We start from the raw sequence: 24,584 nt of genomic DNA on the forward strand, positions 1-24,584 counted from the left end.
TGAGATTAAAGTTATAGTTTTTACACAGCTGAATAAACATCAAGCAGACAGCTGATTATCAGAAGTGTGAGATGCTCGAGAGTATACTCCAGTGTCCTGTTATATTTTAGATAGCAAGGAGTTTATCAAACTTCACCGAAACAATCTGCAAATTTCATTAAAATTTAATAAACTATCATCTTGTCTTTATTTTTAGTTAGCACATACCTGAAACACTTAAAGCTGTAAGCTAATGATAGTTATATAAGAGCAGATGCTGCTGGTGCAATAAGCTGTACGTTTTACGTCCAATGGATGATGATCTGATTAGTCGACTAATCGCAAAAATAATCGGTGACTAGTCGACTATCAAAATAATCGTTTGTGGCAGCCCTAATTGACATGTGTCCCTGACTCAGCCCGTTGAGGCCGACCACTGTGTGCTAGGCCTGCATTCTGTTTGAAGACCACCAGGTGGCGATAACAAAAACCCCTTCTAGTCCTGTAGAAGTCTTTGGGAAGTCTTGGCTTCTGTCTTGGACTCTGTAAACACTTTGCTGCTGAGTTTATGGGTTCATTCACTTTTTCGGGTCATATTGAATATTCTCCATATTATCCATGATGTGATTGTTGGCTAACGCGTTGCCTATCACAAGTCATCAGCCAATGAGCGAGAGGTCTGACAGTCAGACCCGAGCCTCCTTGTCACGTGTGGTTTTGGGAAACCGAGATGGGAATGGTAATGATGCTAACGGTAAAAACCAAATAATGATGTCACTGTAGCTAGTCTGTGGTTCAAACCAGTCGGTGTCTGTGCTTTTATCATCAGTTGGCCTGTTCAAAGAAGAAATGCTGCAGCACAGTGGTGAACACGCCCCTCTCCTAAACCTTTTCCTGAGATGTCGCGGTACATGTCCACTTATCCGGGAAAGGAAATTCCAGACAGCTGATTCAGTTTATCTAGACACCGTGTTTTCATTGGGAGAAACCTGTATTACTATCCATGGACTTCTTTGTCTCCGCTGACTGCACGCCCACACAGTCCACATGGTGAACAGGGAGGAATGCTGGTTTGAGCGAGGAGTCAACCGACTCCGAACCGAGGAGGGGGTCTAAGAGTAAATCTATACTATCTCACAATGCTGTGATTGCAGTCACCCCCAGGTCTCTGTGAATAGTAATCATAGCCATTAGTGGTTATGGCAGTTTGTGTGTCAACGCCTGTTACACGGCCGGGAAAACCTGCAGTCGGCTGAGACCGAAGAGCTCACCTGGATGATGAAAGGTTCCTCCTGCTGAAGTCGTTGCCTCCAGATGAACTGAATCAGTGTTGGGGTTTTTTTAAGTACTGAATTAATGATTCTGTTTAGAACTGAACTTGGTTTCATTAATTGCACTAAATGATTCTGACGTGCACTAAAAACTACATTAACACCCAAGTGAAAAAAACCGCACTTCACTCAGCACGTGTGTGCCGTAGTGTGTTTCATGCTTCATTGATTCATTTACCTGCTGCAGTTTAAAAATTTCAGCAGAGAAAAAAAACATTAAAAAATAGTTTAATTAACTTTAAAAAAAACAAATTAATTAATGAGAAAAAATATTAAATGTTATATCTCAGTGCTTTTGTTTCCTTTGCTGTTCAGAATTAAAACAACTCCATATTTATTCCTGCACATTACCAAAGGGAAGACAGATGACGTTGGCTTTGTCAGGTTCATACAGATGAAGACACATAAAGTGCACACGCAGACACAGAATGCATTAATACTAATTTATCATACCGGCTGTGGTAGCATTTTCAGGGAACACTTAGCCTGATTGGTCATTCAATAATTAGTAATATCACTAATAGTTTGCTCTTTTTATCCGCTTTTTGCAATTTTTAGATTGGACCATGAACGCTAAACGCTTGCAGGCCGTTTGTTAAAAGCATAATTATTCAAGGATTATCCATCACTGAGTCAAAATGGAAAATCTGCTTCTTTATTCTACACGTTTTGGAGAACCATTAATGCTCCAAGTATTGATTAAGCTGTCCAATTCTGACAGACTAATATATTCATTTTTCCCTGCAGTAGTCCTCAACATATTTCAAATAAATCTTTGTCATTGAATAAATATATCTTTCATTTCTTATCAAGCTTTAGATCTTTCAATCATTATTTTTAATAAACTTTTACTTTTCGTCCAATTAAACTGTCCGTCTTTGTGGGAATGTCTCACATTTTCTTAGAATTATTAATTCCTCTGTGGGCTGTGATTTACTGACTCTGCTGAATTTGCAGCTTTGTTAATACTTCTAACCTCTAAAAACTGAATGAACTTTTATTGTTAATGTTTCAAAAAAACCTGATTATCATCATGAAAGTGAGCTAATTCCTTCAAATAAGAGCAGCGACTCCAGTTTCCAAACTGCAAGAGGTTCAGTGTCTGTAATTAGAAGAAGTGTTCAGAGGAACGCGCTCGTGTCAGTGTGAATAATGAGAAACATTTATTCGTTCAGATTCATTTACTTGTTTTAAATTAGCCTCTGATAAGTAACATACATTGGTGGCCTTTTGTAATTAATATGTTGCTCTTCCAAAGAGACACAGAGTGAGAGAGGCTGTTACTACACACATTTATTAAATGAGACATACAATTAAGCACCAGAGGCTTTGCAGTTAATATACGAGTGACTGTTATGACAGGAGGTTACTATAATTAATGTTACCTGTCATCCTGTTTCTAATTAAGCTCACGTGACGGCATCGACAGCCAGGCCAGACTAATTGATTTGCGAGCCGCCAAACCGCAAACATATGTTTGCTATCTGTCATTCTGCGGCGAACGTGACCTTGCCTTCCTCGTCTTGTCGCGTCACCCGTCGTCTCTGACTTTGCGTGTATTTCGTGACTCGCCCCGACTTTCCTCTTCCTTGCTCTTCCTCTCCCTGGTCTCATTTGTCTTCCTCTCAGCCTCTCTTCGTTCCATCTATTCCTCTCTCTGTCTCTGACAGGTGGAGTAGGTCATGTGGCAGTATTGGGGGGACTGAGGTCAGAGGTTAAAGGTCATATGAGTCCATTAGTGCCTACCACTAACGGAGAGACTTATTGACCTGCGTGTGTTTGTCTCCATATGCTCAGACAAGCATGCTCTCCAAGGTCTGATGTCCCCCTGTGATATTCACCAATATTCATATGTGAGTTTGGGTCATTCTTACAAATAATAATAAAAATTTCATATAAAAATAAATCTTCAGTTCTTTGCAAGTGTAGTTTGTGTAGTTAAATATTATAAATAAAATATTAAAAATAATGAACGTAAAGTCTGTCAATAAAGACTGATTGACTGATAACATCCAAATGTCCAAAAGTATTACGCTTCACAAAACATGGGATTTTGTGGATGTGTTCTTTCTGATTTTATTGAATTCTGAAGTTTAAACGTCTACTCTGAGGAGAAATTGACCAGTTACATTGTTTAGTTGATCCTGCGTCTGCGAGAGCTCCTTTCCACCAGCACTGACCCGAAGCCCAGCCAGGTCTGCCGAGGTGCGTTTCCCGGTCTGATGATGGCACAGCTTTACAGGCAGAAGCAGTCGGGTCGGTCCCGTTGGCTGACAGACCTGTGGCTTCATGCAAACTTTACACTATGGTATAATAAATGTGATTCACACTTGCGTTTACCTTCTTCTAACAGGATCGGCTTCATATATGAATTGTTATTTGTTCACGTCACTCATTTCTTTATTCTTTTCTTTTGCTAAACTCTGAATTTTAGACAGTTTAAATCAAAATACATAAACTTCCTTGGCTTAGTCACTCATTACACTTTTATTTAAACCGTAATTACTTCATTTGTCCACATGTCTACAGTATACATGCTCTGTGTCTGTTCTCTGCAGGCAGCTGGTCCCACTGTGGAGAGGCCAGCAGGGGTGGAGCGGCCAGCCAAACACCCCTTCAGTGGAAGGTCAGTGTGTATTTGTGTGTGTGTGACTGACTTCTATGTGTTACTAATAGCTCACCTTGATAAACATGTAAAATATATTTTAAAGAAGTGCGGTCATGAAGCTGGTTGGAGCAGAGATGGAATAATGACTCGCAGAGAGCAGCAAAGATGGTGGTGGAGCGACTGGAGGCTGCTGTTGTTTTGATTTGGTGCTTTGTAAATAAAGTTGAATTGAACTGAACTGAAAAAACAAGCAGTGAACGTAACTGACTTTAATAATGCTTCAAAAAAAGAAGAAAAAGCCTGTTAATGCCCAGGTACGTCTCTGGATGGCTGCCGGGTGCTGAGGCTGTGGTTGAGGATAGTTCTTGTTTGTGTGCATGTTTGTCTACATTTGTGTTTACTTCTGTTTATGTGTGTACTTCTGCCCTACTTTCCCTTCATTAAAGCTGTATTCTGATCCAGATCAAGGCCTTCGCAGATACAGTGCGAAAAGCTCCATCATTAGCTCACTACAAAAGATTGCCAAAACAGGGTCAGGGTCACAAACAGAAACGCAGAAACACACTCAGTGAACGCACACGGCCACGCACAGACCGCCACACTCACATGGGCTGAAAATAAACAGCTACAAACACGCTTGCATCTTTTTTTTTTTTACTTTCACAGGCAGACACACATGCAAACACTAATGAGTGCAGTAATTAAGTGTTCAGGGTGTACAGTGCCCCGTGCCTCCTTTGGGCCTTTTAGGCATGTGTGTACATGTGCTTGTTTTGGTAGTGAGGACGGCAGGCTGCCACATTATAACACAGGGAGAAACAGTCCACAGCATACGCAGTAATCTGTAAATCTGTGTAGGAGTACCGACAGTGAGGCTTTAGCCAGGTGTGTTTCTGTGGTCAAGCCCTGCATTAAGCTCCTCCCTCTACAGAAGCCTGTACTGTGAGATGGTTTACATTTACACCGGAGCAGATTAGCATGATACCGCACGCTGCACTCTCGGCTTGCTCTGGGGCAGGTTACCTTAGACCCATCAGTCGAGAGTGACCAATCGATTTTCTGGAAGACGGTGTCAGATTCCCAGAAAACTTTTAGGGAGCTTGTGAAGGTTCATCTGTCCCTGACAAACACCAGTAAGAAATGCAGATTCTAAGCTGCAGCTTTCTACATTGTTTTTTCTCTTTTGGCTGAATACAATTTAAAAGCAATTTCATTGTTCCATAAGCTTTAACACAGAACTATCCTGAGAACAGGCTACCTGAGCCTCGTCCTTGTTGACCTTATATCAAATTTGCAAGTAAGCCTCTTTCCCAGTTTGAATTATGTTGTATATTTGCGCTCAGGCTGTTCTACACCACTGGGATTGCAGCTAAGAGAATATGGCAGTGAGTGTCTTTATGAAAAACTGGAGCCACCGCTCATTTATTCATATTTCAGTAGGAAAATGGGAAATGGATGCTGCAATTTATTGAAACATGCAAACATAAATAGTTTAAGGATTGTAAGAAAAACCAGAGTTGGTACAATTCTAACAAAGTTGTAAGTCGGTAAATGGTGTGAAGCCTCTGAGGCAACCTGTCGTCTGATTTTACTCCTTCAATAATGTTGAGCTCCGAGCTCTGGGAGGCCCAATCCGTGATAACGTGTTTCTGTCCAGGAATGCTTTTACTGCATGTTTCAGCATGTTTGGGATCGTGCTGAAAAATAACGTCATTGCCACCCTTTGGTGCCATTTTAGCCGCTTAGTCAAAGGAAAAGTTCTAAAATGAAAAGATTCACGATAAAAATGAAGATTCTGTGTGGACCTGTAGCACCAGCCTGTTTCTCTGTTAAAGTTCCTGTTTTATAACAATATCGTCCTCTGATTAAAATCTAACAGGTAAACAACTTTATCTAGTTTTCTAACTTCCTGTGAATTGGCAGCTGAGGCTGAGAGATGAAGGGCGTCATCACGTACCCGACGTTTAAAGAAAGCCCAACATTGTTTTGGTTGAGAATACATCCCTCTAATACTGATAGTGATACTTACATTTTGCCACAGCTCGCTGTTTCTTCACGTATTTTTTGTGTGATTTATTTAGTGACGATCACAGATACGAGAAATTCAGAGCTTTCTGTCGCAGCGCAGACTTCTTGTGGGCTGACGAGGCGTTCACTGCCACAACTGTTCCAGAAAAATCCTGCATGGCGTTGTTAAAAAGATTGCTTTGCCTAACAAAGTCACAGAGTAACTGCCTGATAATCGTGACGTTACCTGAAAGAACTGTTTCACTCTCCTCGGCTTGTCCATTAGTTGCCGTGGCACGAATGAAAACGACTAACTGCACGCTTCGTTTTCTCGTTCTCTCGATTCGATCCGAACGTCTCAGACGGATTCAAACGCGTCTTTCTGTTAACGCTCGTGAAAGTGCCCACACACCCAAACAGACTGACTAATATAAAACCAAGATGGTAAATGAGTCAGCGGCTGTTACAAAGTGATCCATGTGCAGCGCTGACCTCCGCTAATGTAAAGTTTATTACCGAGTGCAGTTAACACTCAGTTAGGACAACATGTAGTTAACCTGTAAAGGAGAATTATGAATGTATTGTAAGAATAATGTGCCACCTTAGCCTCTGCTTTTGAGGCTGTGCAACCACGGAGCACACGCAGGAATTAGATCACACACACGTAGACGACACGGAAGCAGCCTCCGTGACAGATGTGGGCACTACCTGCTCTTTTTTCCCGGCCTTTCTATGGCGTCCTCATTAAATCATGACTTACTATAACGCACAACTTTGCCTCCTGAATTAATGGACGGGCAAACTAAATGGGAACAACCTGAGTCTGATTACCTCTTGTGACACTTTGCCGTTCAGCGCAGTAAATATAACAGTTAATATTTAAGACACCCGCTGAGATTTGTTTTATTTTCTCTATAACGTTTTTTTCGCACACACCAACCATCTCATCTGTGAGTAATGTAGACGTGATGTAATGGTTTCCGTGGTCGCTGGGGAAACGATCCTTGAAATTGCAAAAAAAGTCCAAAATGAGAGGAGCGCAGCCATAAATACTGGAGCAGAGAGGCATACGTTAGAGGAACACGTGCGTCCCTGTGACAGAGTATGAGTTTTGTGCGCCGTGTGTGTTTTTGTGCGTGTTGTCGTCCTCCCGGAGTGTGTTTGCGTGCGAGCATTCGTGCACCTTTAAATGTGAAGCTACACCTATAAATACGGTTATGGCTCATCATAACTTTTAGCGCGCTGCATGCACACCAGAAAACTCATTACGTTTGAATCAAAATGTCCTTTTTATACAGGGAAACAGATTTACTGTAAATTGGTTTATTGAAATAGCATTTCAGCTATATTATGTTTCTTTGTGAATAAGGCAGGCAGCGTATCGGAGGTGTTTTAGAAGCTATACGAGCTGAAAAGGTAAGTAGGCTTCAGAAAACAAACTGGAAGTAAGAGGTTTAGCCTTGGTTTACCAGCGTATGAATATGTATTTGGGGACTGAACACTTCCATTCGTTGCCGGTGAATTTTACTCTGCTGGTGTTTTGATACTAATCTGCTTATTTAGTCTCTGCCTGCAAGTTTGAACCGAGATTGCGGCGTTGATTATTCTTATTACCGAGGGTCCTTTTATGACGTGCTGTTGTGACATTCTTAGTCATAAGCAAACTGGAAATGGTGCAGGGATAAAGGACTGGATATAAAGCCATCGTGTCTACATTTAAGCATCAGTTATATCATATTTCTTTTAGGATATTAGGATTCCTGACTGTAAGAAACCTGTTGTGTTGTGAACTGAGAAAAGAAGGACAAGCTTCATATAACTGGGGGTTAAATTACACCCAACCCTGTCACCCAGGTGTCATGTAGGCTGCATGGAGTTACTTTGTAATGTTGGCTGTAAAATTACAAAATCTTTCTCATCCTTTAGGAACTATTTCAGTTTTCTTTGTAGCCCAAAATGGTTGAGGAGTTAATGTGAAGCGCACATGTGAACATCTTTGTCTGTGTTCATAGTACGCTATGAATGCTTTATGCTGCCATACACCAAATATCCTGGTACACTGCTTATAAAGCTTATCTACTGCAAAAGCATTAAAACTACATAAAATAGTGCCGACTGATGGTTTCAGTACAACTTAAGAGTCAAAGGCAGTCTTTCTGTGGTAAACTCATTGCTGCCGGCAGGGGCAACACCAGAGTGACTCCATGAATTTCTTTTTATTGTTCATTTCCATTGAGTTACCGGTTCTGTCAGTAGTTAGCGAACACAAAGTAATGTATTTGAAAGCATTCCTGAATCATCCAGCTAAGAAAAACTGAGGAAAACACTTGGAGTGATGAAAGTAACGTCCAGATGAACAGACGCAGCTTTCTGGGATAAACTAATGTACGACTTATTAGTTGTAAGTGGTGTCGTCATCCTCTGTACTCAGACACGATGGCACCAAACAGGCTCTAAAAAACTCTTAAATCTAACTTCACAGCTGGTTTTAAAGCTGCGATGCTTTTTAGAGTAGGGCTCCATGGTCTAAATTAGGGCGAACACATGCAGCGTTTCACCTTTCAGCTCTTTTGCAACCCCAGCTATCGCCATCTGGTGGAACTCGCAGAGAATGCAGCTTTAAGAACAGAAAAAATAAGAAACTTGGATTTTACGAGCTACAATGACCTTTGAAAGATATTTGCTCAAATCAAACCAAAGTTAATCAAGTAAAAACTACATTTAAAATGTAGTACTACTATTTACTATTGCTACTGTCAGGACCGGAGTGGCTGTACTGCAAAGATTGTCTCCAATCCTGAAACTGCAACATCTGGGCACAAGTCTTTGCTCCCCCTAGACAAGCCCTGAATATTGTGGTTTTGATGTAACGATGCCAGGAAAGTGTAAATTTGTCTCCACAGGTTTATAAATGCGTTTAATATGATTCACAAGCACAAACCCAGATTTATAAATAATGTAAATGTGTGTATATTCTCTGTTTTTCAGCCCACCCACAAATACAGAGAAACATGTAAAACTATAATAGTTAAAGTTAAAATTTATAATCTACAGACAATATTCTGAATTTCCGCTTCACAGACTTGTTCACTTTTGAAAAGCTTCCTGCGCACGTGTCTGAAAATATTTGAGACGTTCGTTTGGCTCACTTACAGTTTGTTAAATACGCGCGCGCAAAGTTTCCTCGACATGCACAGATCGCATCGTGTGCATGTGACGTTTTGAGAGTCTTCCTGAATCCGTGCTCGTGCAGATAAACAACTGTAGGCTGGATTCAACAGCTAGAGGAAAACTGGGACATCTCAGCTTCCTGTGGAGTCCCCATTCCTCAAAGACAACAGGCATTTTTTTTTCTAGATAAACAGAAAAGCTCATCACGCCTCGACTAGAAGACTCACACTTACCAGTTACAGATGCCTGGATCTAGTTGTCCCACGTCACGTACAATATATCTACATTCAGAGATTAATTAGCATAATATTAGTGTTCGTCTGTCTTCTGTTTTCCCAGCAGAAGAGCATCCAGCATGTAGCAGCGGCTTATTTAAACCATATATAAACTTTCATAGGCGTTTTACATGTGTGTGCACAGGAAGCTTTTTGAAAATGAAATGATCACATTTGTGAAGCTTGTGTAAAAATGATCAGTATTTATTCAACACCACACTGCTCTGTGAGCAGCTGACATAACCAGGATTTGGGGCCTCTGAGCCTGGACTCGTGTTTATTGAAACAGCAATGAGTTCAAAATTGTATCTTTCTGTTTTTGCGAGAAAACGCCAGGGCAGCGGTTCATGACCTGAAGTGTAGACATCCGTATTTTAGATGAGATCCTTCAGCGTGACCTTTTAAAACAAACCAGGAATAACGATGAAGTGAAAAAGTTTTTAAGAAGGAGACGTCTGATATTCCTCCTCATCGATAGACCCAGAAAAAGTCTGATAAAGGTTGATTCCCTTCATACTCCTGCACCAGTTGTAGGGTTTTCCTCCCAAAGGTAACGTGTCTGTGTAGGTAATCCAGGTGAAACATCTTCAGCAGCCGTCGCTTTGCTTTCCAAGCACCTTCGATCTGATCGAGGTTGTTACTGTGACAAAATCATGTTTATTGCACTTTGCTCTTATGCATTAAATACTATCTCTGCTACTTTTGTTTGTGAAGGCTCTCATTTATTTTATACTTTGAGTTCTTGTGTATTTTCTCACACTTATCTGTAGTATTTTTGTGTATTTTTACTGCTTTGCATTTACTCTGGCGCTCTGCGCTTGAAAGACTGGCTTTGAGGGGGAAAAGGAGGGAGAGAGAGAGCAGGATAAATAAGAGGGATGAGACGAGAGGGAGGAAGAGAGCGCTTTGGTAATGCACATCCTCTGTTTTTGTTATTTCTCCTCTGTGTCTGTCTTTCATAGCGAGGATCAGTGAAGTGGCAGGTGGATAAAGGGAACACCTGCTCTCTTCATCTCTCTTTCGCTCCCCTCTCTTTGCTTTTTGCCTCTTTTTTTTCTGTCTCTTGTTCTCTCGTTGCGCTCCCTCTCTCCTTTCTCGAGTCTCACCCATTTTGTCTCTCCCTTTCACCCCGACTTCATTTTTTGCATTGATGCAGCCTGTCAAACATCTCACAGAAGAAAAAATGAGAAAGGAAATGCAAATGGATCTGAAGTGTTTGTGTGCGTCGGTGTGTTTGTGTGTGCGTGCCTGTGTTGTAGTTAGTGTTAGAGATCAGAAGCACAGCAGCAGGAAGGATAGAGGGAGGGGTGGATGTTATTTTCCCTCTTGTATTAATTCTTTTCATTAGCCCTGTCTGATTAATTCAGTGCCTCCTCCCGCCTTCATCTCACTGTATTTTACTTCTAGACCTTGGTTGCTCGCTACTTTCTTTTCTCCTTTGTCCCTGTTTTTCTCCTGTTATACATCAGTGTTGCTTTTCTTTCCCCTTCCTCTTCCTTTCTCCTTTCATGCCGTGTTCAGACTGATTCTGTGATGTGAGAAGGGCGGTACCTGTCGCTTTCTGTGACCAGGGCTGAAAAATCTCAGTAAGTGTTTGTTTTAAATAAAGTTAAGTTTATTATTGTGATCACTAATGCAGGAAAACATCTCAACTTTACATTGTCATTCATAAAACCAACGCAAATCTACTTAGCCAATCACATGACAGCAACTCAGTGCATTCAGGCATGCAGACATGGTTAAATCAAAAAACTACTCTGAGCCTCTCTGAGCACACAAAACCTCAGAGCAGTGTTTCCAGCACCTCGTTAAATCTGTGCCACGATGAATCAAACCGGCTGACGCGTGTAACGCAGTTCAAGGTGTACCTAATGAAGTGGCAGGGGCACGTATGCTGATGAACTGTCCTCTAATGCTCAAAATTTCAGTCATCATAATGACTCCTGCACCGTTCCCCGTACTAACTTCATATACATACCTACTTAAGTCTAACACCCTCCTGGGTGAAGGCCGTCAGTGGGGTCCTCCAAAGTCCTTGGTCCTGGCTGCGTTTACTCTCATGATCTCAGTTTTATCTTTGTGGATGTTCAGTCGTACAGCTGCTTGTGCGCTTGTCTTCTCTTGCGTTTGCTGGTGGTTGCAAGATAGTAACGACAAATCTTCAAAAATAATTGTAAAAAAAACTGCGAAATCCAGGTCTTCCAGCTGTGTCCACTGGACTTCCTTTCTTCTTCCTTCTGTGATTTTCTTCTTTAACCCATCAATCACTCACAGGATTGGGAATGGTGATAGCAGGCATGCTTGTCTCACCCCAGTCTGGATCTTAAACTCATTAGAAAGTTAACCGACTTCATTGGTACTACAAGGTTCTCTGTGCACACCATCCAAAGCCTTTTCATAATCCACAAAGTGGAGCTCAGTTGACTGTTCAAGGATGATGCGCAGGGTGGCAGTCGGGTCAAGACAGGATCTGTTTCTTCTAACTGTACATGCACGCCAAGTAATCTTTACTGTAAGCTTGAAAAGGCACACTCCATTAATGCTGTCTGCATTTATTTCAGGATCCAGAGATGTGACTGGTTTAGATGGGATATGTTATCCTTCCAATTTATTCCATGGGCCTGTCTCATTTGGATCAGCCAAAAAAATGTCCAGGAGTCACCCTAATCACATGTAATCATATGTCATACCCATTAGCCAGAGCTTATGACCATGTCATGACCTCTGGCTATGACCAGTCGTGGTCTGGGACAGCAGCTGTGGTAGCACCCAACCCCATCACTTTACATTTCCTTATTAACATACAACACAATGGTGTGCTTCAACAACACACGGAGAAATGGTATGTGTGTAATGACAGTTTCCAGTGTGATCCAGTCAGTTTTCCGGTTACACACTGAGAGCATGCTCTAAATCTTTAAACACCACTCTGTGTCCTTGCCTCTGTCTTTCTTCCCCAGCCTCACTTCCTGTTGTCTGGATTAAACTCAAATATGCTGAGTAGCGATGAGGCAGCATTAGCTTTCTGTGTGAGTGTGTGTGTGTGTGTGTGTGAGTGTGTGTGTGTGTGTGTGTGTGTGTGTGTGTGTGTGTGTGTGTGTGTGTGTGTGTGTGTCTGAGACAAGGAGAGAGGGAGAACTTGTTTCTACACTTTGCATCTTTCCCTGTTGCCACCCAGCATCATCAGTAACCCTCTGTGGAGTTTATCAGCATCTGTGCTGCTATCAGTTGATGGGGGGGTGGGGGGTTTACGAATGGATGGATGGTCTAGAGAGAGAGGGAGACAAAACGAACAGATAGTCAGAGACGGAGAGGGGAGGGCAGAACAAAAGCACAAACCCAAGTTCAGACAAACTGGCTTCTAAAAACACGCACACATGCACGCAGGGAGCAGAGAGAAGGTCAGGAGAGGATTAATGGCTGTGCGCTGATAGATAAACTAATCAAACAAACAAAGACTTCAGCACACACATGCATTAAAACACAGGCAGAATGTAAAGCAGATACATACTTCAATAATCGAAGCTAGACAGAGACACTGAGAGACTGAAAGCAAGTCAGAAATCCTCAGAGAAGGATGCCACATAAAAGTTGTGACAGGCATGCGCACACAGCAGCAATCTGCACTTTTATTGACTTTGATTAGAGTGTTGGCATCGCCTCCTCTGCGGCCTGGGTTTGCAGACGTGGATTAAGTCCTCGACAAAAAGTATTTTTAGCTCAGTGAACGGATCCATGGAAAATGACGTTTCAATCTTGGATAGCGCTTCTCCAAACTTTTCCTCCCCAGACCGGCACAGGTTTTTGTTCTGGTGGTACCACATGTGTGTGAGGGCTGCCCTGCTGTTTTCTCTCTGTCTTTTATTTTGTGTCATGCCTGATGATTAACCTGCCTGTATTTGGATACTTTTTAAGGCACATCTAAGCTTTTTATCTTGATTTCTGTTCTCTCAGGACTTTCCCGATTCTCTCGTCTCGTGCAACAACTGAAGTAGTTCAGTTGTTCCTGTCGCTGTGCTACGTCAAAGCTACCCTTCCTTTCAGAGTAACTGAACTTGTATTATTTTGTTTTCTTCCTCTCTGTATGTGTGTGTTCACTGTGTGTGCGCAGCCTGACCAGAATGGTGGAGATCCTAGGAGAGGACAGCCCTCTGGGAATCCACGTGGTTCCCTACTGCTCGTCGCTCAGCGGACGGTGAGCTGTGCTCACACACATAGACAACACACATCCTTCTATTTAAACCCTAATTCTCTACTTTAGCCCCCAAAGACACTGTCAGATTACCATAGACAGCATATACTAAAGTCATCCCGTCATAATCCTGTTATTTGCTGCGCTGCACTACATAAACACCCAGAGATGCTCCCACAGTGGGGAAAAAGAAGAAAAGGAAGACATGAGTGCACAGCTATGCAGGGCTCTACTTTGGGTGTGGGACAGTCGGGCAGTGGATGGGGATTTCCTCACGGAAAGCAGGATAACTTTTTATGACTGTTCTCATGACTCATCTGACCTCACCAGTCTCCTGCTTGAATTCCTCGTTCTCTGTTTTTCCCCATCATGCGTGTTTTTTCCTTTTTCACACACTCATCTCTTTGTTACCTTTTAACCTAGTTTCAGCATTTTTCATCATCAATCTACTGAACTGTTGCCATTTTCTTACATATTACCATTTCACTCTCAGTTTGTAAGTTTGACGGTGTTTATATCGTCTAATACAGATAACGTTAAGATGTCCTGACATTGTTACTACTGTGTTTAAAGTCATTCAAGGAGCCGAGGTAAGCAGCCAGTCTTTGCAGCAGCGATTAAATAAACAACATGCAATGCTGCTCTCTTCGAGTCGTAATGCACCGCGATGCACAGAATCAGGCGGATATAGAAGCATGCATTTAAACTACATCATCACAGTCAAGCGCAGACTAAATCATGATTGTACGCTGATCTTATGACTTGTTTGTGAGAAACAGGATTTGTTTCTGTATAAAACTCCAGTTGTTATCGTTGCTGTGCTTCACTGATGTGCTGTGTTATAGCCAAACATCTCCTCTTCGGCCTGATCTCGAGTCTTTGCACCTTTGCAAACCTAAACCATGCTGGCGTGTTGCGTGCTTTCTCCTGGCGACCCTTCTAAACGCCACACTTGTCTTTTCCTAATTATGCTGTCATGAACTTTCATGTTTAACATGCTAACTGAGGCCTGTCGAGTCTGAGATGGAGCTGTTGGGGTTTTTGCGACGTCTCTGAGAACAGCACAGTCTGACCTTGGGGTGGATTTTCAGGGATGCTCAGCCCTCTGAACGTTAGCATCTGTCTTGAATATCTACCACTTCTCACTGCAGAATGATGAATAATCAAATTATTTGGAAATGACATTATAACCCTTGTTAGACTCGTGGGCAGCAGCAGTTGCATCTATAAGCTCATTGCTTACATCTTTCCTCCCTGGCATCGTGCTTCAAAGCTCCAGACCAGCAAACTTCTGTTTTTATAGAGGTGCTCACACTTGCTGATGATCAGTTACCCTCTTAATTCCTTTGGAAGTAGTCAGGGTATTTTCACAGGACCACAGGGAGTCTTGTGCAAACTTTCTTTTTCACAGGACTGTAAGTTATAGTAGAAACCCACAGTGGAGCTTGGAGATAAAATGACCATAACTGTGGTAAAGTAAACCATATGGAGACTCGTCTGTCTGCATGCAAGAAGTTGTGAACGTTTGTGAACCTGTGCATGGAAAACGTCCTTTAATCTCTCGCTCTGTTCTTGCATGTTCTCCGTCAGGGCTCTTGGTCTGTATATCCGTGGAGTGGAGGAAGAGAGCCGCTCCAGAAAGGACGGCCTGTTTCAGGAAGACGAGTGCATCGTGAAAATCAACGACACCGATCTCCTGGACAAGACCTTCAGCCAGTGAGTACAGCTCTATTAGAATAAATGCACAGCCGTAGAATGAAATAAACACAGCGTATCATGTTACAGTTAATGTCCACGTTGTGTACGGACCAAGAAAGAACTGCTTTACGTTTAGGAGCTGCTGTTTCTTCTGTGATTTTTGGTTAATGGAGCAATATAATCGTATTTAACTTTAAAAGTAGGTTTGGATTTTACATTAAAATTACATTAATTTGTGGTATTGTTACCAAGTTAATGAAAAAACGAAACTAAAGTATAAACCTGTCTTCCCCTGCTGTCTCACCTTCTGTGAGGTAGCACTGCAAATCCACAGAAATGCAGAAAAACACTTGGCAGATGTTTAGAAAGCGCTGCTTCTGGATTAATCTGTGTGTGTGTGTGTGTGTGTGTGTGTGTGTGTTGAAGCTGGCCTCTGCGTGGCTGTTCCACGTCATTCCTTAAAGCAAAGATTTGTTCAACATTGGAGATCAAATGTTGGAGTTTGCTGACGGTGCCCCTGAAGCCTGAACAGGGCTACATAAACACGAGTGTTTAGAGATGTAATGTGATTACAGAGCATTAAAATGATAAAAGACGCCCGTAAAAACAATTGCCACAGATTACAGGCACAGATGCGGATATTATATTGATTGCATCACATTACACTGTGTATTCAGTTCACACAACAGTTCCTGTCCAGTGTTCACTGTGGTAATGAGATTACGCGTGAGGTATTTTATGCTGTACTGTAGGTAAATGGATTATCACCGCTGAGGTTTGTACCTATTGTTCAAAGACAGGTGTGTAGCCCCCTGTGCACTCGCCGACACACACAAACACACACACGGACAGTTTTTCTCCTGTATTACACCCTTAATCTTACATGTGATATATTATCAGTCTGTTTCTCAGCATTAACAAAGTTGAATGGACTGTATTACACACACATACACACACATACACACACATACACACACATACACACACATACACACACATGCTCTCTCAGTATTGTTCCGTCATGGCAGGTGTGATATTGTGATATGCAGCTTGATCCTGCAAAATACGTGTAAGTGGGCCACAGAAAGTCCACTGATCCCCCTGAAAGCTATGTCTACACACACACTCACACTCACACACACACACACACACACTGTCATTGTCCCTGTCTGGCAGCTGTTTTAGGGGAAGCCCGCTTGATTAGAATATCTTTTTTACTCAAATGCACATGTTCTCATCTGTCCACTATGCTTCCAATGCAACCACACACACACGCACACACACACACGCACGCACGCATGCATGCACACACACACACACACACACACACACTCGTTTTCATGTCTTAGTGAGGACATCTCATTGACACAATGCTTTCCTTAGCCCCTTACCTGAACCCTAACCTTCAAAACTGAATACCTAATCCTAACCCTCAGCCTAAACCCAACCATAACCCAACTGTAGCCCTGACACTAAAACCACATTTTGAGCCTCAAAAATGTCTTCAAACTCGTGAGGACCAGTGTTTTGTCCCCATAAGTATAATAGCATGCCAATTTTCTGTCCTCACAAACATGTCTAAACATGTGTACACACACACACACGCACACACACACACATGCAGCTATCATATCCACTGCCATTGCCCTGTGGTGGCGTCCTGCGCCCATTAGCCCACACATCCACTCACATACTTCCTGTATTGTACACCATGTTGGCCTTTGGAGTTACATTTGTAATAATAATATAAAAGGATAGATTTCCATGAACTGCCAGCAGGCATGAGGGCTACAAAGGTCTACTTTTATGGTCATGTTTGCTAATATTAGAGACTTTAACAATTAGTAGTATTCAATATTACAATGCTCCCTCTGAATGAGTGAACTGACATGTTCAGCTCTCCTGGATGTCCTGTGAAGTCTCTGTGGGTTTTCTCTGTGATTTTGCGTCCTGGCAGATATGATGCTCAGTCAGTTTGCCGTGAATGTGTATTACACATGTATGTATTCACAGAGGGGGACTCTAACGTGGTGTGGGCCTGCCCTACTCTCACATTAGCCTCTGTTTCTGGTATCAGATTTAACAAGATGCTGGAAGCCTCCTTTGAGATGTTGGTCTATATTGAAAATTATGCAGATTTATCAGCTGAGCACTTACGCTGCAGAGCTCCTGATATCAGATATGGTTAGCAGTAACCAGTGTAACCAGTTTGACAGTACTGCTTCTTTGTGACATGCTGAAAGTGTCCATTAGTAGATGGCAATAAGAAATCCGTGTGGTCAGCAAAAATATCCATAAAGGCTTTTAATTGGTACCATGATTGATTTGATATTAGTCCCCAAGATGTTCCAATAAAACATTTTCAGCACGGAGACCCCCACCATCAGCTGTGACTGTGGAGTCCAAGTTTTTATGCTGTTGTTGCCAAATCTGACTTCATCAGTGGAAACTGAGATCCACACCAGATTTAGTGACGTTTGCTCCCTGCACTCAGGAACAGACTCGCAGTGATGGAGGACAAAGCACTGACCCTGTAACAGCAATGATATTCACTCAACGACGGGACGAGAAAGGAGCCGGGCGTGGTCATCGTGCTGTGCTTTCTGAGATGTTGGTCTGCTGAGCACAGCTGCACAGAGCGGTTTCTCTGATGTTAGCAGCAGCCAGTCTTACGGCTGCGTCTGATGTTGCTCGTAAAAAAGGTGTTCCCAGATGTTTTTAGAAAAAAACCATCAAACTGTGGTTTTAATTTTCACCAACAGAACAAAAATAATATTTACTCAGAGCCCAGCACAGGAAGACAACATATCATAGACACATTCCCACTAACACATCTTTAGCGTGGACGTGTCGTGAAGTCCAGTGGGAAGTGTTTTAATGTTACTGTGGGAGATCCACTGAAGTTGTACATTTCTGCTGGCACAGAAAGTCAGAACGCTGATGTTTGTTTTGGATTGAAGTATTTGGAAGACCAAAGAGTAAAGGCACCGAAATCAGTCCCAGATTTTAAGATTTTCTGCGGTTCTCAGAGGACTGATGAACAGTGTTTGTGCAGTTTGGGGCAGGACCAACAGCAGTGTGGGAGACAGTGACACACGCTCCCCACTCAGGACATAAAGGTGACGGCCTTAAGTCTGGAAAGACGACTGGGTGTGAAATGAGATCCCAGGAAACCCCGTCAGCCGTTCACATTTTAATTTCCTAATTTTGATCTTTATTGTTATATAAACCGAAGCCTCTGGCTGTGACAATCTAAGCACTGCTGTCCCAGATTGGATGTTTTCATAGTAAGATAACTAAATAAATAAGAACGCAGGTGTTTCAGTGAGTGTACTCCATGACGGCTGACTCTTTATTGATTTATTGATTGATTCTTCTACGTGGAAACTTCCCCAGCTGAGTGGATCTTTAAGTAGTTAAAAAATCATTATAATTCCATACGTGATTTATTAGGTTTCACACAGGACTTTCTAAACATAGTCTCTGGTTACGGTTATTTCTAATCATTATAATGCGCTCGTAATCTGGGAGGGAAACGATACGTGTGTAACCCAATAAAATGCTAATAAACTGGATTTGCTCTGTCAGTTATCTGAGGAGAATAATGGTGTTTACTGCAGCTTCTGACACAACCGTTCCCCTAACGTACTTATTGTGATCTGATATAGACGAATCCCCTGCAAAATGATGTTTTTTTATAGATCATGAGATTATGATGGCCTTCTGCACAGGTGTCATGGCTCGGTGTTGTCTCCTGTTCTACTCCTGAGAAAAACATTAAGAGATGCACAGAACAGCCAGCAGTAAGCAGTGGCACATTATAAAATGTGCGGATGTTATATTTCAGGTTAGGTTATAATGTCTTTATGTCAGAATTAACCTTTGCACGCAGAAATATAAAATCTGCCATTAGTTTAAACTCCTGTTTAGCTGATTATACATCAGCTTACTTTGCTTACTTGTCAGAGCAGCACTAGCCAGTCTTAGAAATGAAAGTTAAAGTCTTTTAAGATGAATGATCCTATTGCAAAAATCAGATATCCCATTTATATTAATTACCAATTAATTGACATTTTTTGTCATTCATAATCATATTTATACCATGTGTCTTTTTGTATTTTTCTCCTGATTGAGTTATCTACCCTTCAGTAATTCGTTTTTGTGTCAGAGATAGATAACGGCTCTTCCTGTGTAATTGTGATTAATGACATGATTCCTTTTAATGTTCAGTGTGTGCCACTTGTAGTGCACGTAATGTGCTACAAACTTTTAAGTAAAACTTTCTCCTCGTTTTCGTCCTCTCAGATCTCAGGATGTGTTCCGTCAGGCGATGCGTTCCCCGGTTGTACGCCTGGAAGTCGTGCCTTCTTTCAACAGAGAGCGCTATGAGAAGAGTCTGATTGGTCAGCTGTTTGGCAATAATACCGGTCCCACCGGCAGCCCCCGAACTGGAAACACCAAAGAGCCTCCGCCTCCTGTCAAAGCCAAACCTGTGTTTAAACCCTCGGAGAATTCAGCCGTGCGGCTGGCGGAAGAGACGGCCGGCCTCGAGCCGGGTTTCAGTGTAAGTTCCTCTGCTGCACATCCACAGACTGACACAGACTTTGCATCTGTCGTGCACGCTTTGTAAAAAGTTTGCAGTTTTAATGATTAATGTGTGCACAGGCAAGCACAATACACAATACAGCCCGGGCTTGAGCTTCGGTCTCCTCACCTTTCCTTCTAGAGCGAGTGCTGACTTAAAGACCTCTCCAGCCTCCTCCTTAAAGACAGACCATATTTCCCATGGTCTGTTATTTCGAGTGCTAAAAATACAACTTTTTATTTTTGGGTTGCTTTAAATTCTTTAGATGCTGTAATTGTAGAAACAGGTTCAAACTTCGGGCTATTTTGACCTGCTCCCACCTCCTTCCTACAACGATCAAGTCCTAAAACACAAACAGATGTAACTTTGTCGTCAGCATCACCATGGTGACATGGCTGACATTTAAAAACAGCTGGCATTGTGGCAGCAGTTTCTTAGCAGCAGCTGATTATCTTTTCCTGTCATGCAGATGTGATGGACTGTTGTCCAGACTCGCACGCGTCCGTACGCAAACTTTATCGATACTGTTTTTCTCCAGCACGTTTAGATCTTTTTCTCACCTGTTTGATGGTTGTTAGAAAGTTTAACATCTTAAATTTAAAGCTGCTTTTATGAACTGCTTTTACAGCGACTCCAAGGTGACCAGTGTGTGTTAGACTTTGCTGTAACAGATACATTGTTTAATAAATGCCACACTCTTATTTGGGGTTTTGAAATGTGAAACAATGAATTTTATTACTATGGAAAATCATTTTACTGCTTCTTGTTTTTCAAATAGACCCCCAAGGGGAAAAGTGAGAGCCCCCTCCTGAAGAAAAGCCCCGCCCTCTCTAGCTTGATGGCCAATAAGAGAGGAGGACGAAGACTAAGGATCGATTTAAAGAAAGGTGTGACACACCTGTGTACAGAACGGAGCCTCACTCATCATTTTTCTGTGAATATGACTTTTTGTAGCTCTTTGTTCAGGAGTCGTGTGTGTTCTCAGTTTGAGGTTCAGGTAAAATTAGACGAGAGTCTCTTTTATTTTTAGTTTTTTTTTCTGAAGCCCATCTGTGACTCTGGATTTTTATTAATCAGCATCTGTAATATTTCTTCATGTCTCTACAGATGTTCCTGCTGTCTCTCCATAAAAAGTTTCCTTTTTCACTGTTTTCTGGCTTACAGTCCTTCCTCTCGCCCTTCCTCTCTCCGTCTTCCCGAGGCTCTCTCTTCAGGGTCTATTAAGTCTTTATTGATCTGTTCATTTCTGCTGATATGAATTCATACTGGCCCAAACTGCTGACTTGGCGCTGCTAAAGAGACTAGACTTAATGAGGTCTATAAAGTGCTCAACCAGTCCCTCCGTCTGCGTGTGGCCTTTTTGTCCACGCATGCATGTGTATGAACGCTTTCGTGCACATTTTGTGCACATGTTTTTCACTGATTAGTGTTTTAATATTCATCACCCCCGTTTCTGGAACATTCACTCTTTGTTTCCGCTTTGTTTCACTCATTCCTCTCTTACCTCTCTTGCCCTTTTCTCATCTCTCCCTCATTTTCCACAAACCTTAAACAATTTCACACCTGCAGGAACTCTAACTGCGGCTGTAGCTGAAGGGTTTAAAGCCACACACACACACACACATGCACACACACATGCACACACACATGCATGCACACATGCACGCATGCAATCTCTTAAGGCTTTGAATTATCACACTTATAGTATGTAGTCAGGAGCTGAGTCAACAACACTGTTTGAGTTTTCAAGAGTGGTTTAGGTCCTCTGTGTGTGTGTGTGTGTGTGTGTGTCTGTGTCTGTGTGTGTAGGAAGGCTATAGTGTAAAATTTGTACTCTCAGTCTCGGGGAATAAAAATAGAGAAACAAGGGCAGCTACACAGGATATTTGTGTCAGGATAGGCCAAGAGCTGTTACTCGTGGCTACTCGCTATAATTCACCTCTTCATTCATTTGTGTGTGTGTGTGTGTGTGTGTGTGTGTAGGTCCAGAAGGTCTTGGATTTACTGTAGTCACCAGAGATTCTTCGGTGCACGGTCCCGGTCCGATTCTAGTGAAAAACATTCTGCCCCGCGGGGCTGCGGTGAAAGATGGACGCCTTCAGTCTGGAGACCGCATACTCGAGGTGCAGCACAGTCTGAGCCAGAATAACAAAACACGATGATGAGGATGGGGATGATGGTGGCAGTGTCTTGACTCTGTGTGTGCGTTTGTAGGTAAACGGTGTGGATATCACAGGTGTGGGCCAGGAGGAGCTGGTGTGCATGCTGCGCAGCACGCGGCAGGGCGAGAGCGTGTCTCTGGTGGTCCTCCGGCAGGAAGACATGTTCCTACCCAGAGAAATGGTAAGAGCCAGTCACAGTGAAAGACGTGCTCAGAGGGGCGCTGTCCGGCTTTTTATTAACGATTTTGTTTTCATAATGTTGTTTTTGGTCCGATCAACAGACTTGCCCGGATGATGCGTGACCTAAAAGACGATACACTTCCTGTTCAGTGATATTGCCTTTCCTTTTTTTTTTTTTGAACTTAACTAAGCAGTCATGTGACCGAGTGTTTCAGATAACGTCATTATGACGACTCGGCTGAGGCCGTTGTGAAGCAGATATTATTCCGATTATCGGGTCTTTCCTTCCAGTCTTCCTCTGCTGCATTGTTTGTGCTGAATTTCATCACTGCTTTTAACAATAAAGGCGTCTTTAAACCACTTTGATTCTATTTTTCCATCTTTTTCTGACTTTGCATGATTAGCTGTTTTGCATGCACGGCTCATAATCACAACTGTTGCTCTTTTCGTCTTTGTTGTCTCCTGATGGTTTTTTAGGATATTTGCTCTTCGACACCGTGACTCATTTTATAAATGTTTTGTTATTTTGTTCCCTTCTGCTTTCATCATAGTTGTGTTGCACACCTGTGGCTCTGTCACAGATGGTGATAACTATCATTTTTACTGCACAGAGATCACATTTTTCATTTGGTTACATTTGCTTTTGTCTCCGGTCCGCCCGTCTCACAACGCCGCTTCATTTTTCCTACGTCTTCTTCCTTTTCATGTTGCTTTTTATGCCTTTCTCCCTCTTGTGTCTCTTTCCACTCGCGTCGACTGATGTTTCCTCAACGGCTGCCGGGAAGTTCCACGTACAGACGTGAGCTTGTGACCCTGAGCCCCATAGGAAACTCTGTTTGTGCAGACAGGAAGCGGGGCGATGTGTTTGTGCGTGTACATGTGATCACTCGCCATGTACGCATGTCTGAACTCCATGACAGTCTGCCGAGGATACCTCTCTGAGATGTGTTCCTGAATGTCTGCACTTGTCATCCTGTTGTGTGTCCACTCAGAATCGCTCTACTGGTCGATAATAATATACTTGCAAAGAAAACAGTCGCGAACCAGTTTAAGGTGGAGTGCGTCATTGTTTTTATGTTCTCCTTTATGGTGTGTTGGTGTAAAAAACAACAACAACATGTTCAGCTGCACTTGCTGAGGGTCTGCCTGTGCTGTATTCATGCAAAGGAGAAAAACTCAAAGTACATGAAGCGGAGAAAGCTGAGAAACACACTGCACTTTAACACTGATCGAGTTATTTAGTCCAAAGCGTGCACTCACCTCAGGTGGGACGACACGTATGAGCGTGTGATTTCCATATACCCGAGTACACCGATCAGACACAACATCCTGACCGCCGACAGGTGAAGTGGTCAGGATAACCAGTCCTGAGGTCATACTGGCCATTTCAAGTCAGGCTGAGTCAACAGCAGTGTGAGGTGTTTGACTTGGCCTCCTCGTTCCCCAGACCTCAGTCCAGTCGAGCGGCTGTGGGATGTTCTGGACAAATCCCTGGCTGGGTCAGAGCAGGTGGTCATAGTGGTATGCTTCCCTGGACAGAAAATGGAGATGATTGCTGATAAACCTGTGACATCGATTTGAAATCACACATCTGAACCAAAACGTCTGGCTGCTTGAACTGAAGATGGAAATAATACATTTTACCCTGATAGACTTTCCTGTGAGTTAAGCTTCAAGTCTCAGCTGCTCAGGAAACTAAACTCCCATTGGTCCTGGTTGTTCCTTCACACACTCACTCAGCACAAACACCAAAGTGTTGTCCTTCTGCACCGATGCCCCACAGTGTCCCATAGGTCAAGTATTGTTCTCTGAATTCTGTTTTTGGAGAGAAGCATAAACAGGCTCGATTCAAGGGCACCTCTTTATTTCATTGTGTTGTTAATGAAGGTTCAGACCATTTATGACTGAACTGACTTCTTATGACCTGTTAAAGAAGTAAATAACCACAAAGCACATCTTTAAATGGACAAAGGAGCAAAAAAGATAAATGTTTACGAGCTATTGATTATATAAAATGGACTTCACTGTAACGTTTACACCTTCATCACTGTAGTGAAGCCTCATATTTGTCACAATGTTTGATTTAGTCTGCCCAGCACGTCTTATTAGATCCCTGCTTTACTGTGAGAACTGGGAACTGTTTCAGTAGTTGATGCTAAATTAAGGGAATAAGATGATATCAAATGATATCAAAGCAACAAAGGACAGATGTGGTGTTAAAACCAGCAGAAGAGAGCGTTGACAGCCCCATTAAACAGATCTGTGATGAATGTGTTTAACAGATATGTGAATAAACAGAAATGTGTGAGTTTGTTTGGACTGCTGACACAGAAACTGGGACACGCTTTCACTTTTGCTCAGTTTGGCCTGTGTGGGTGTGGTTTCGTCCTTTTGAA

The 24,584-nt window shown here is 42.5% G+C and overlaps 1 protein-coding gene across 3 annotated transcripts in view; it reads left to right on the forward strand.

The window, feature by feature from the left end:
• The window catches only part of LOC146370186 (partitioning defective 3 homolog B-like), a 209,077-nt gene that overhangs the window by 59,835 nt on the left and 124,658 nt on the right, over positions 1-24,584 (forward strand). For all 3 annotated transcript variants that reach the window (XM_084908589.1, XM_084908590.1, XM_084908591.1), the window contains 7 exons: positions 3,869-3,936; positions 13,483-13,566; positions 15,154-15,279; positions 19,567-19,825; positions 20,625-20,733; positions 21,830-21,969; positions 22,061-22,189. In XM_084908589.1, the coding sequence (XP_084764715.1) occupies positions 3,869-3,936; positions 13,483-13,566; positions 15,154-15,279; positions 19,567-19,825; positions 20,625-20,733; positions 21,830-21,969; positions 22,061-22,189 (915 nt within the window). The remainder of the gene's footprint in view (positions 1-3,868; positions 3,937-13,482; positions 13,567-15,153; positions 15,280-19,566; positions 19,826-20,624; positions 20,734-21,829; positions 21,970-22,060; positions 22,190-24,584) is intronic.

The sequence above is a fragment of the Perissodus microlepis genome, chromosome 16, assembly GCF_051167445.1.
Source record: "Perissodus microlepis isolate ML-2025 ecotype Zambia chromosome 16, ASM5116744v1, whole genome shotgun sequence".
Lineage (NCBI taxonomy): Eukaryota > Metazoa > Chordata > Actinopteri > Cichliformes > Cichlidae > Perissodus > Perissodus microlepis.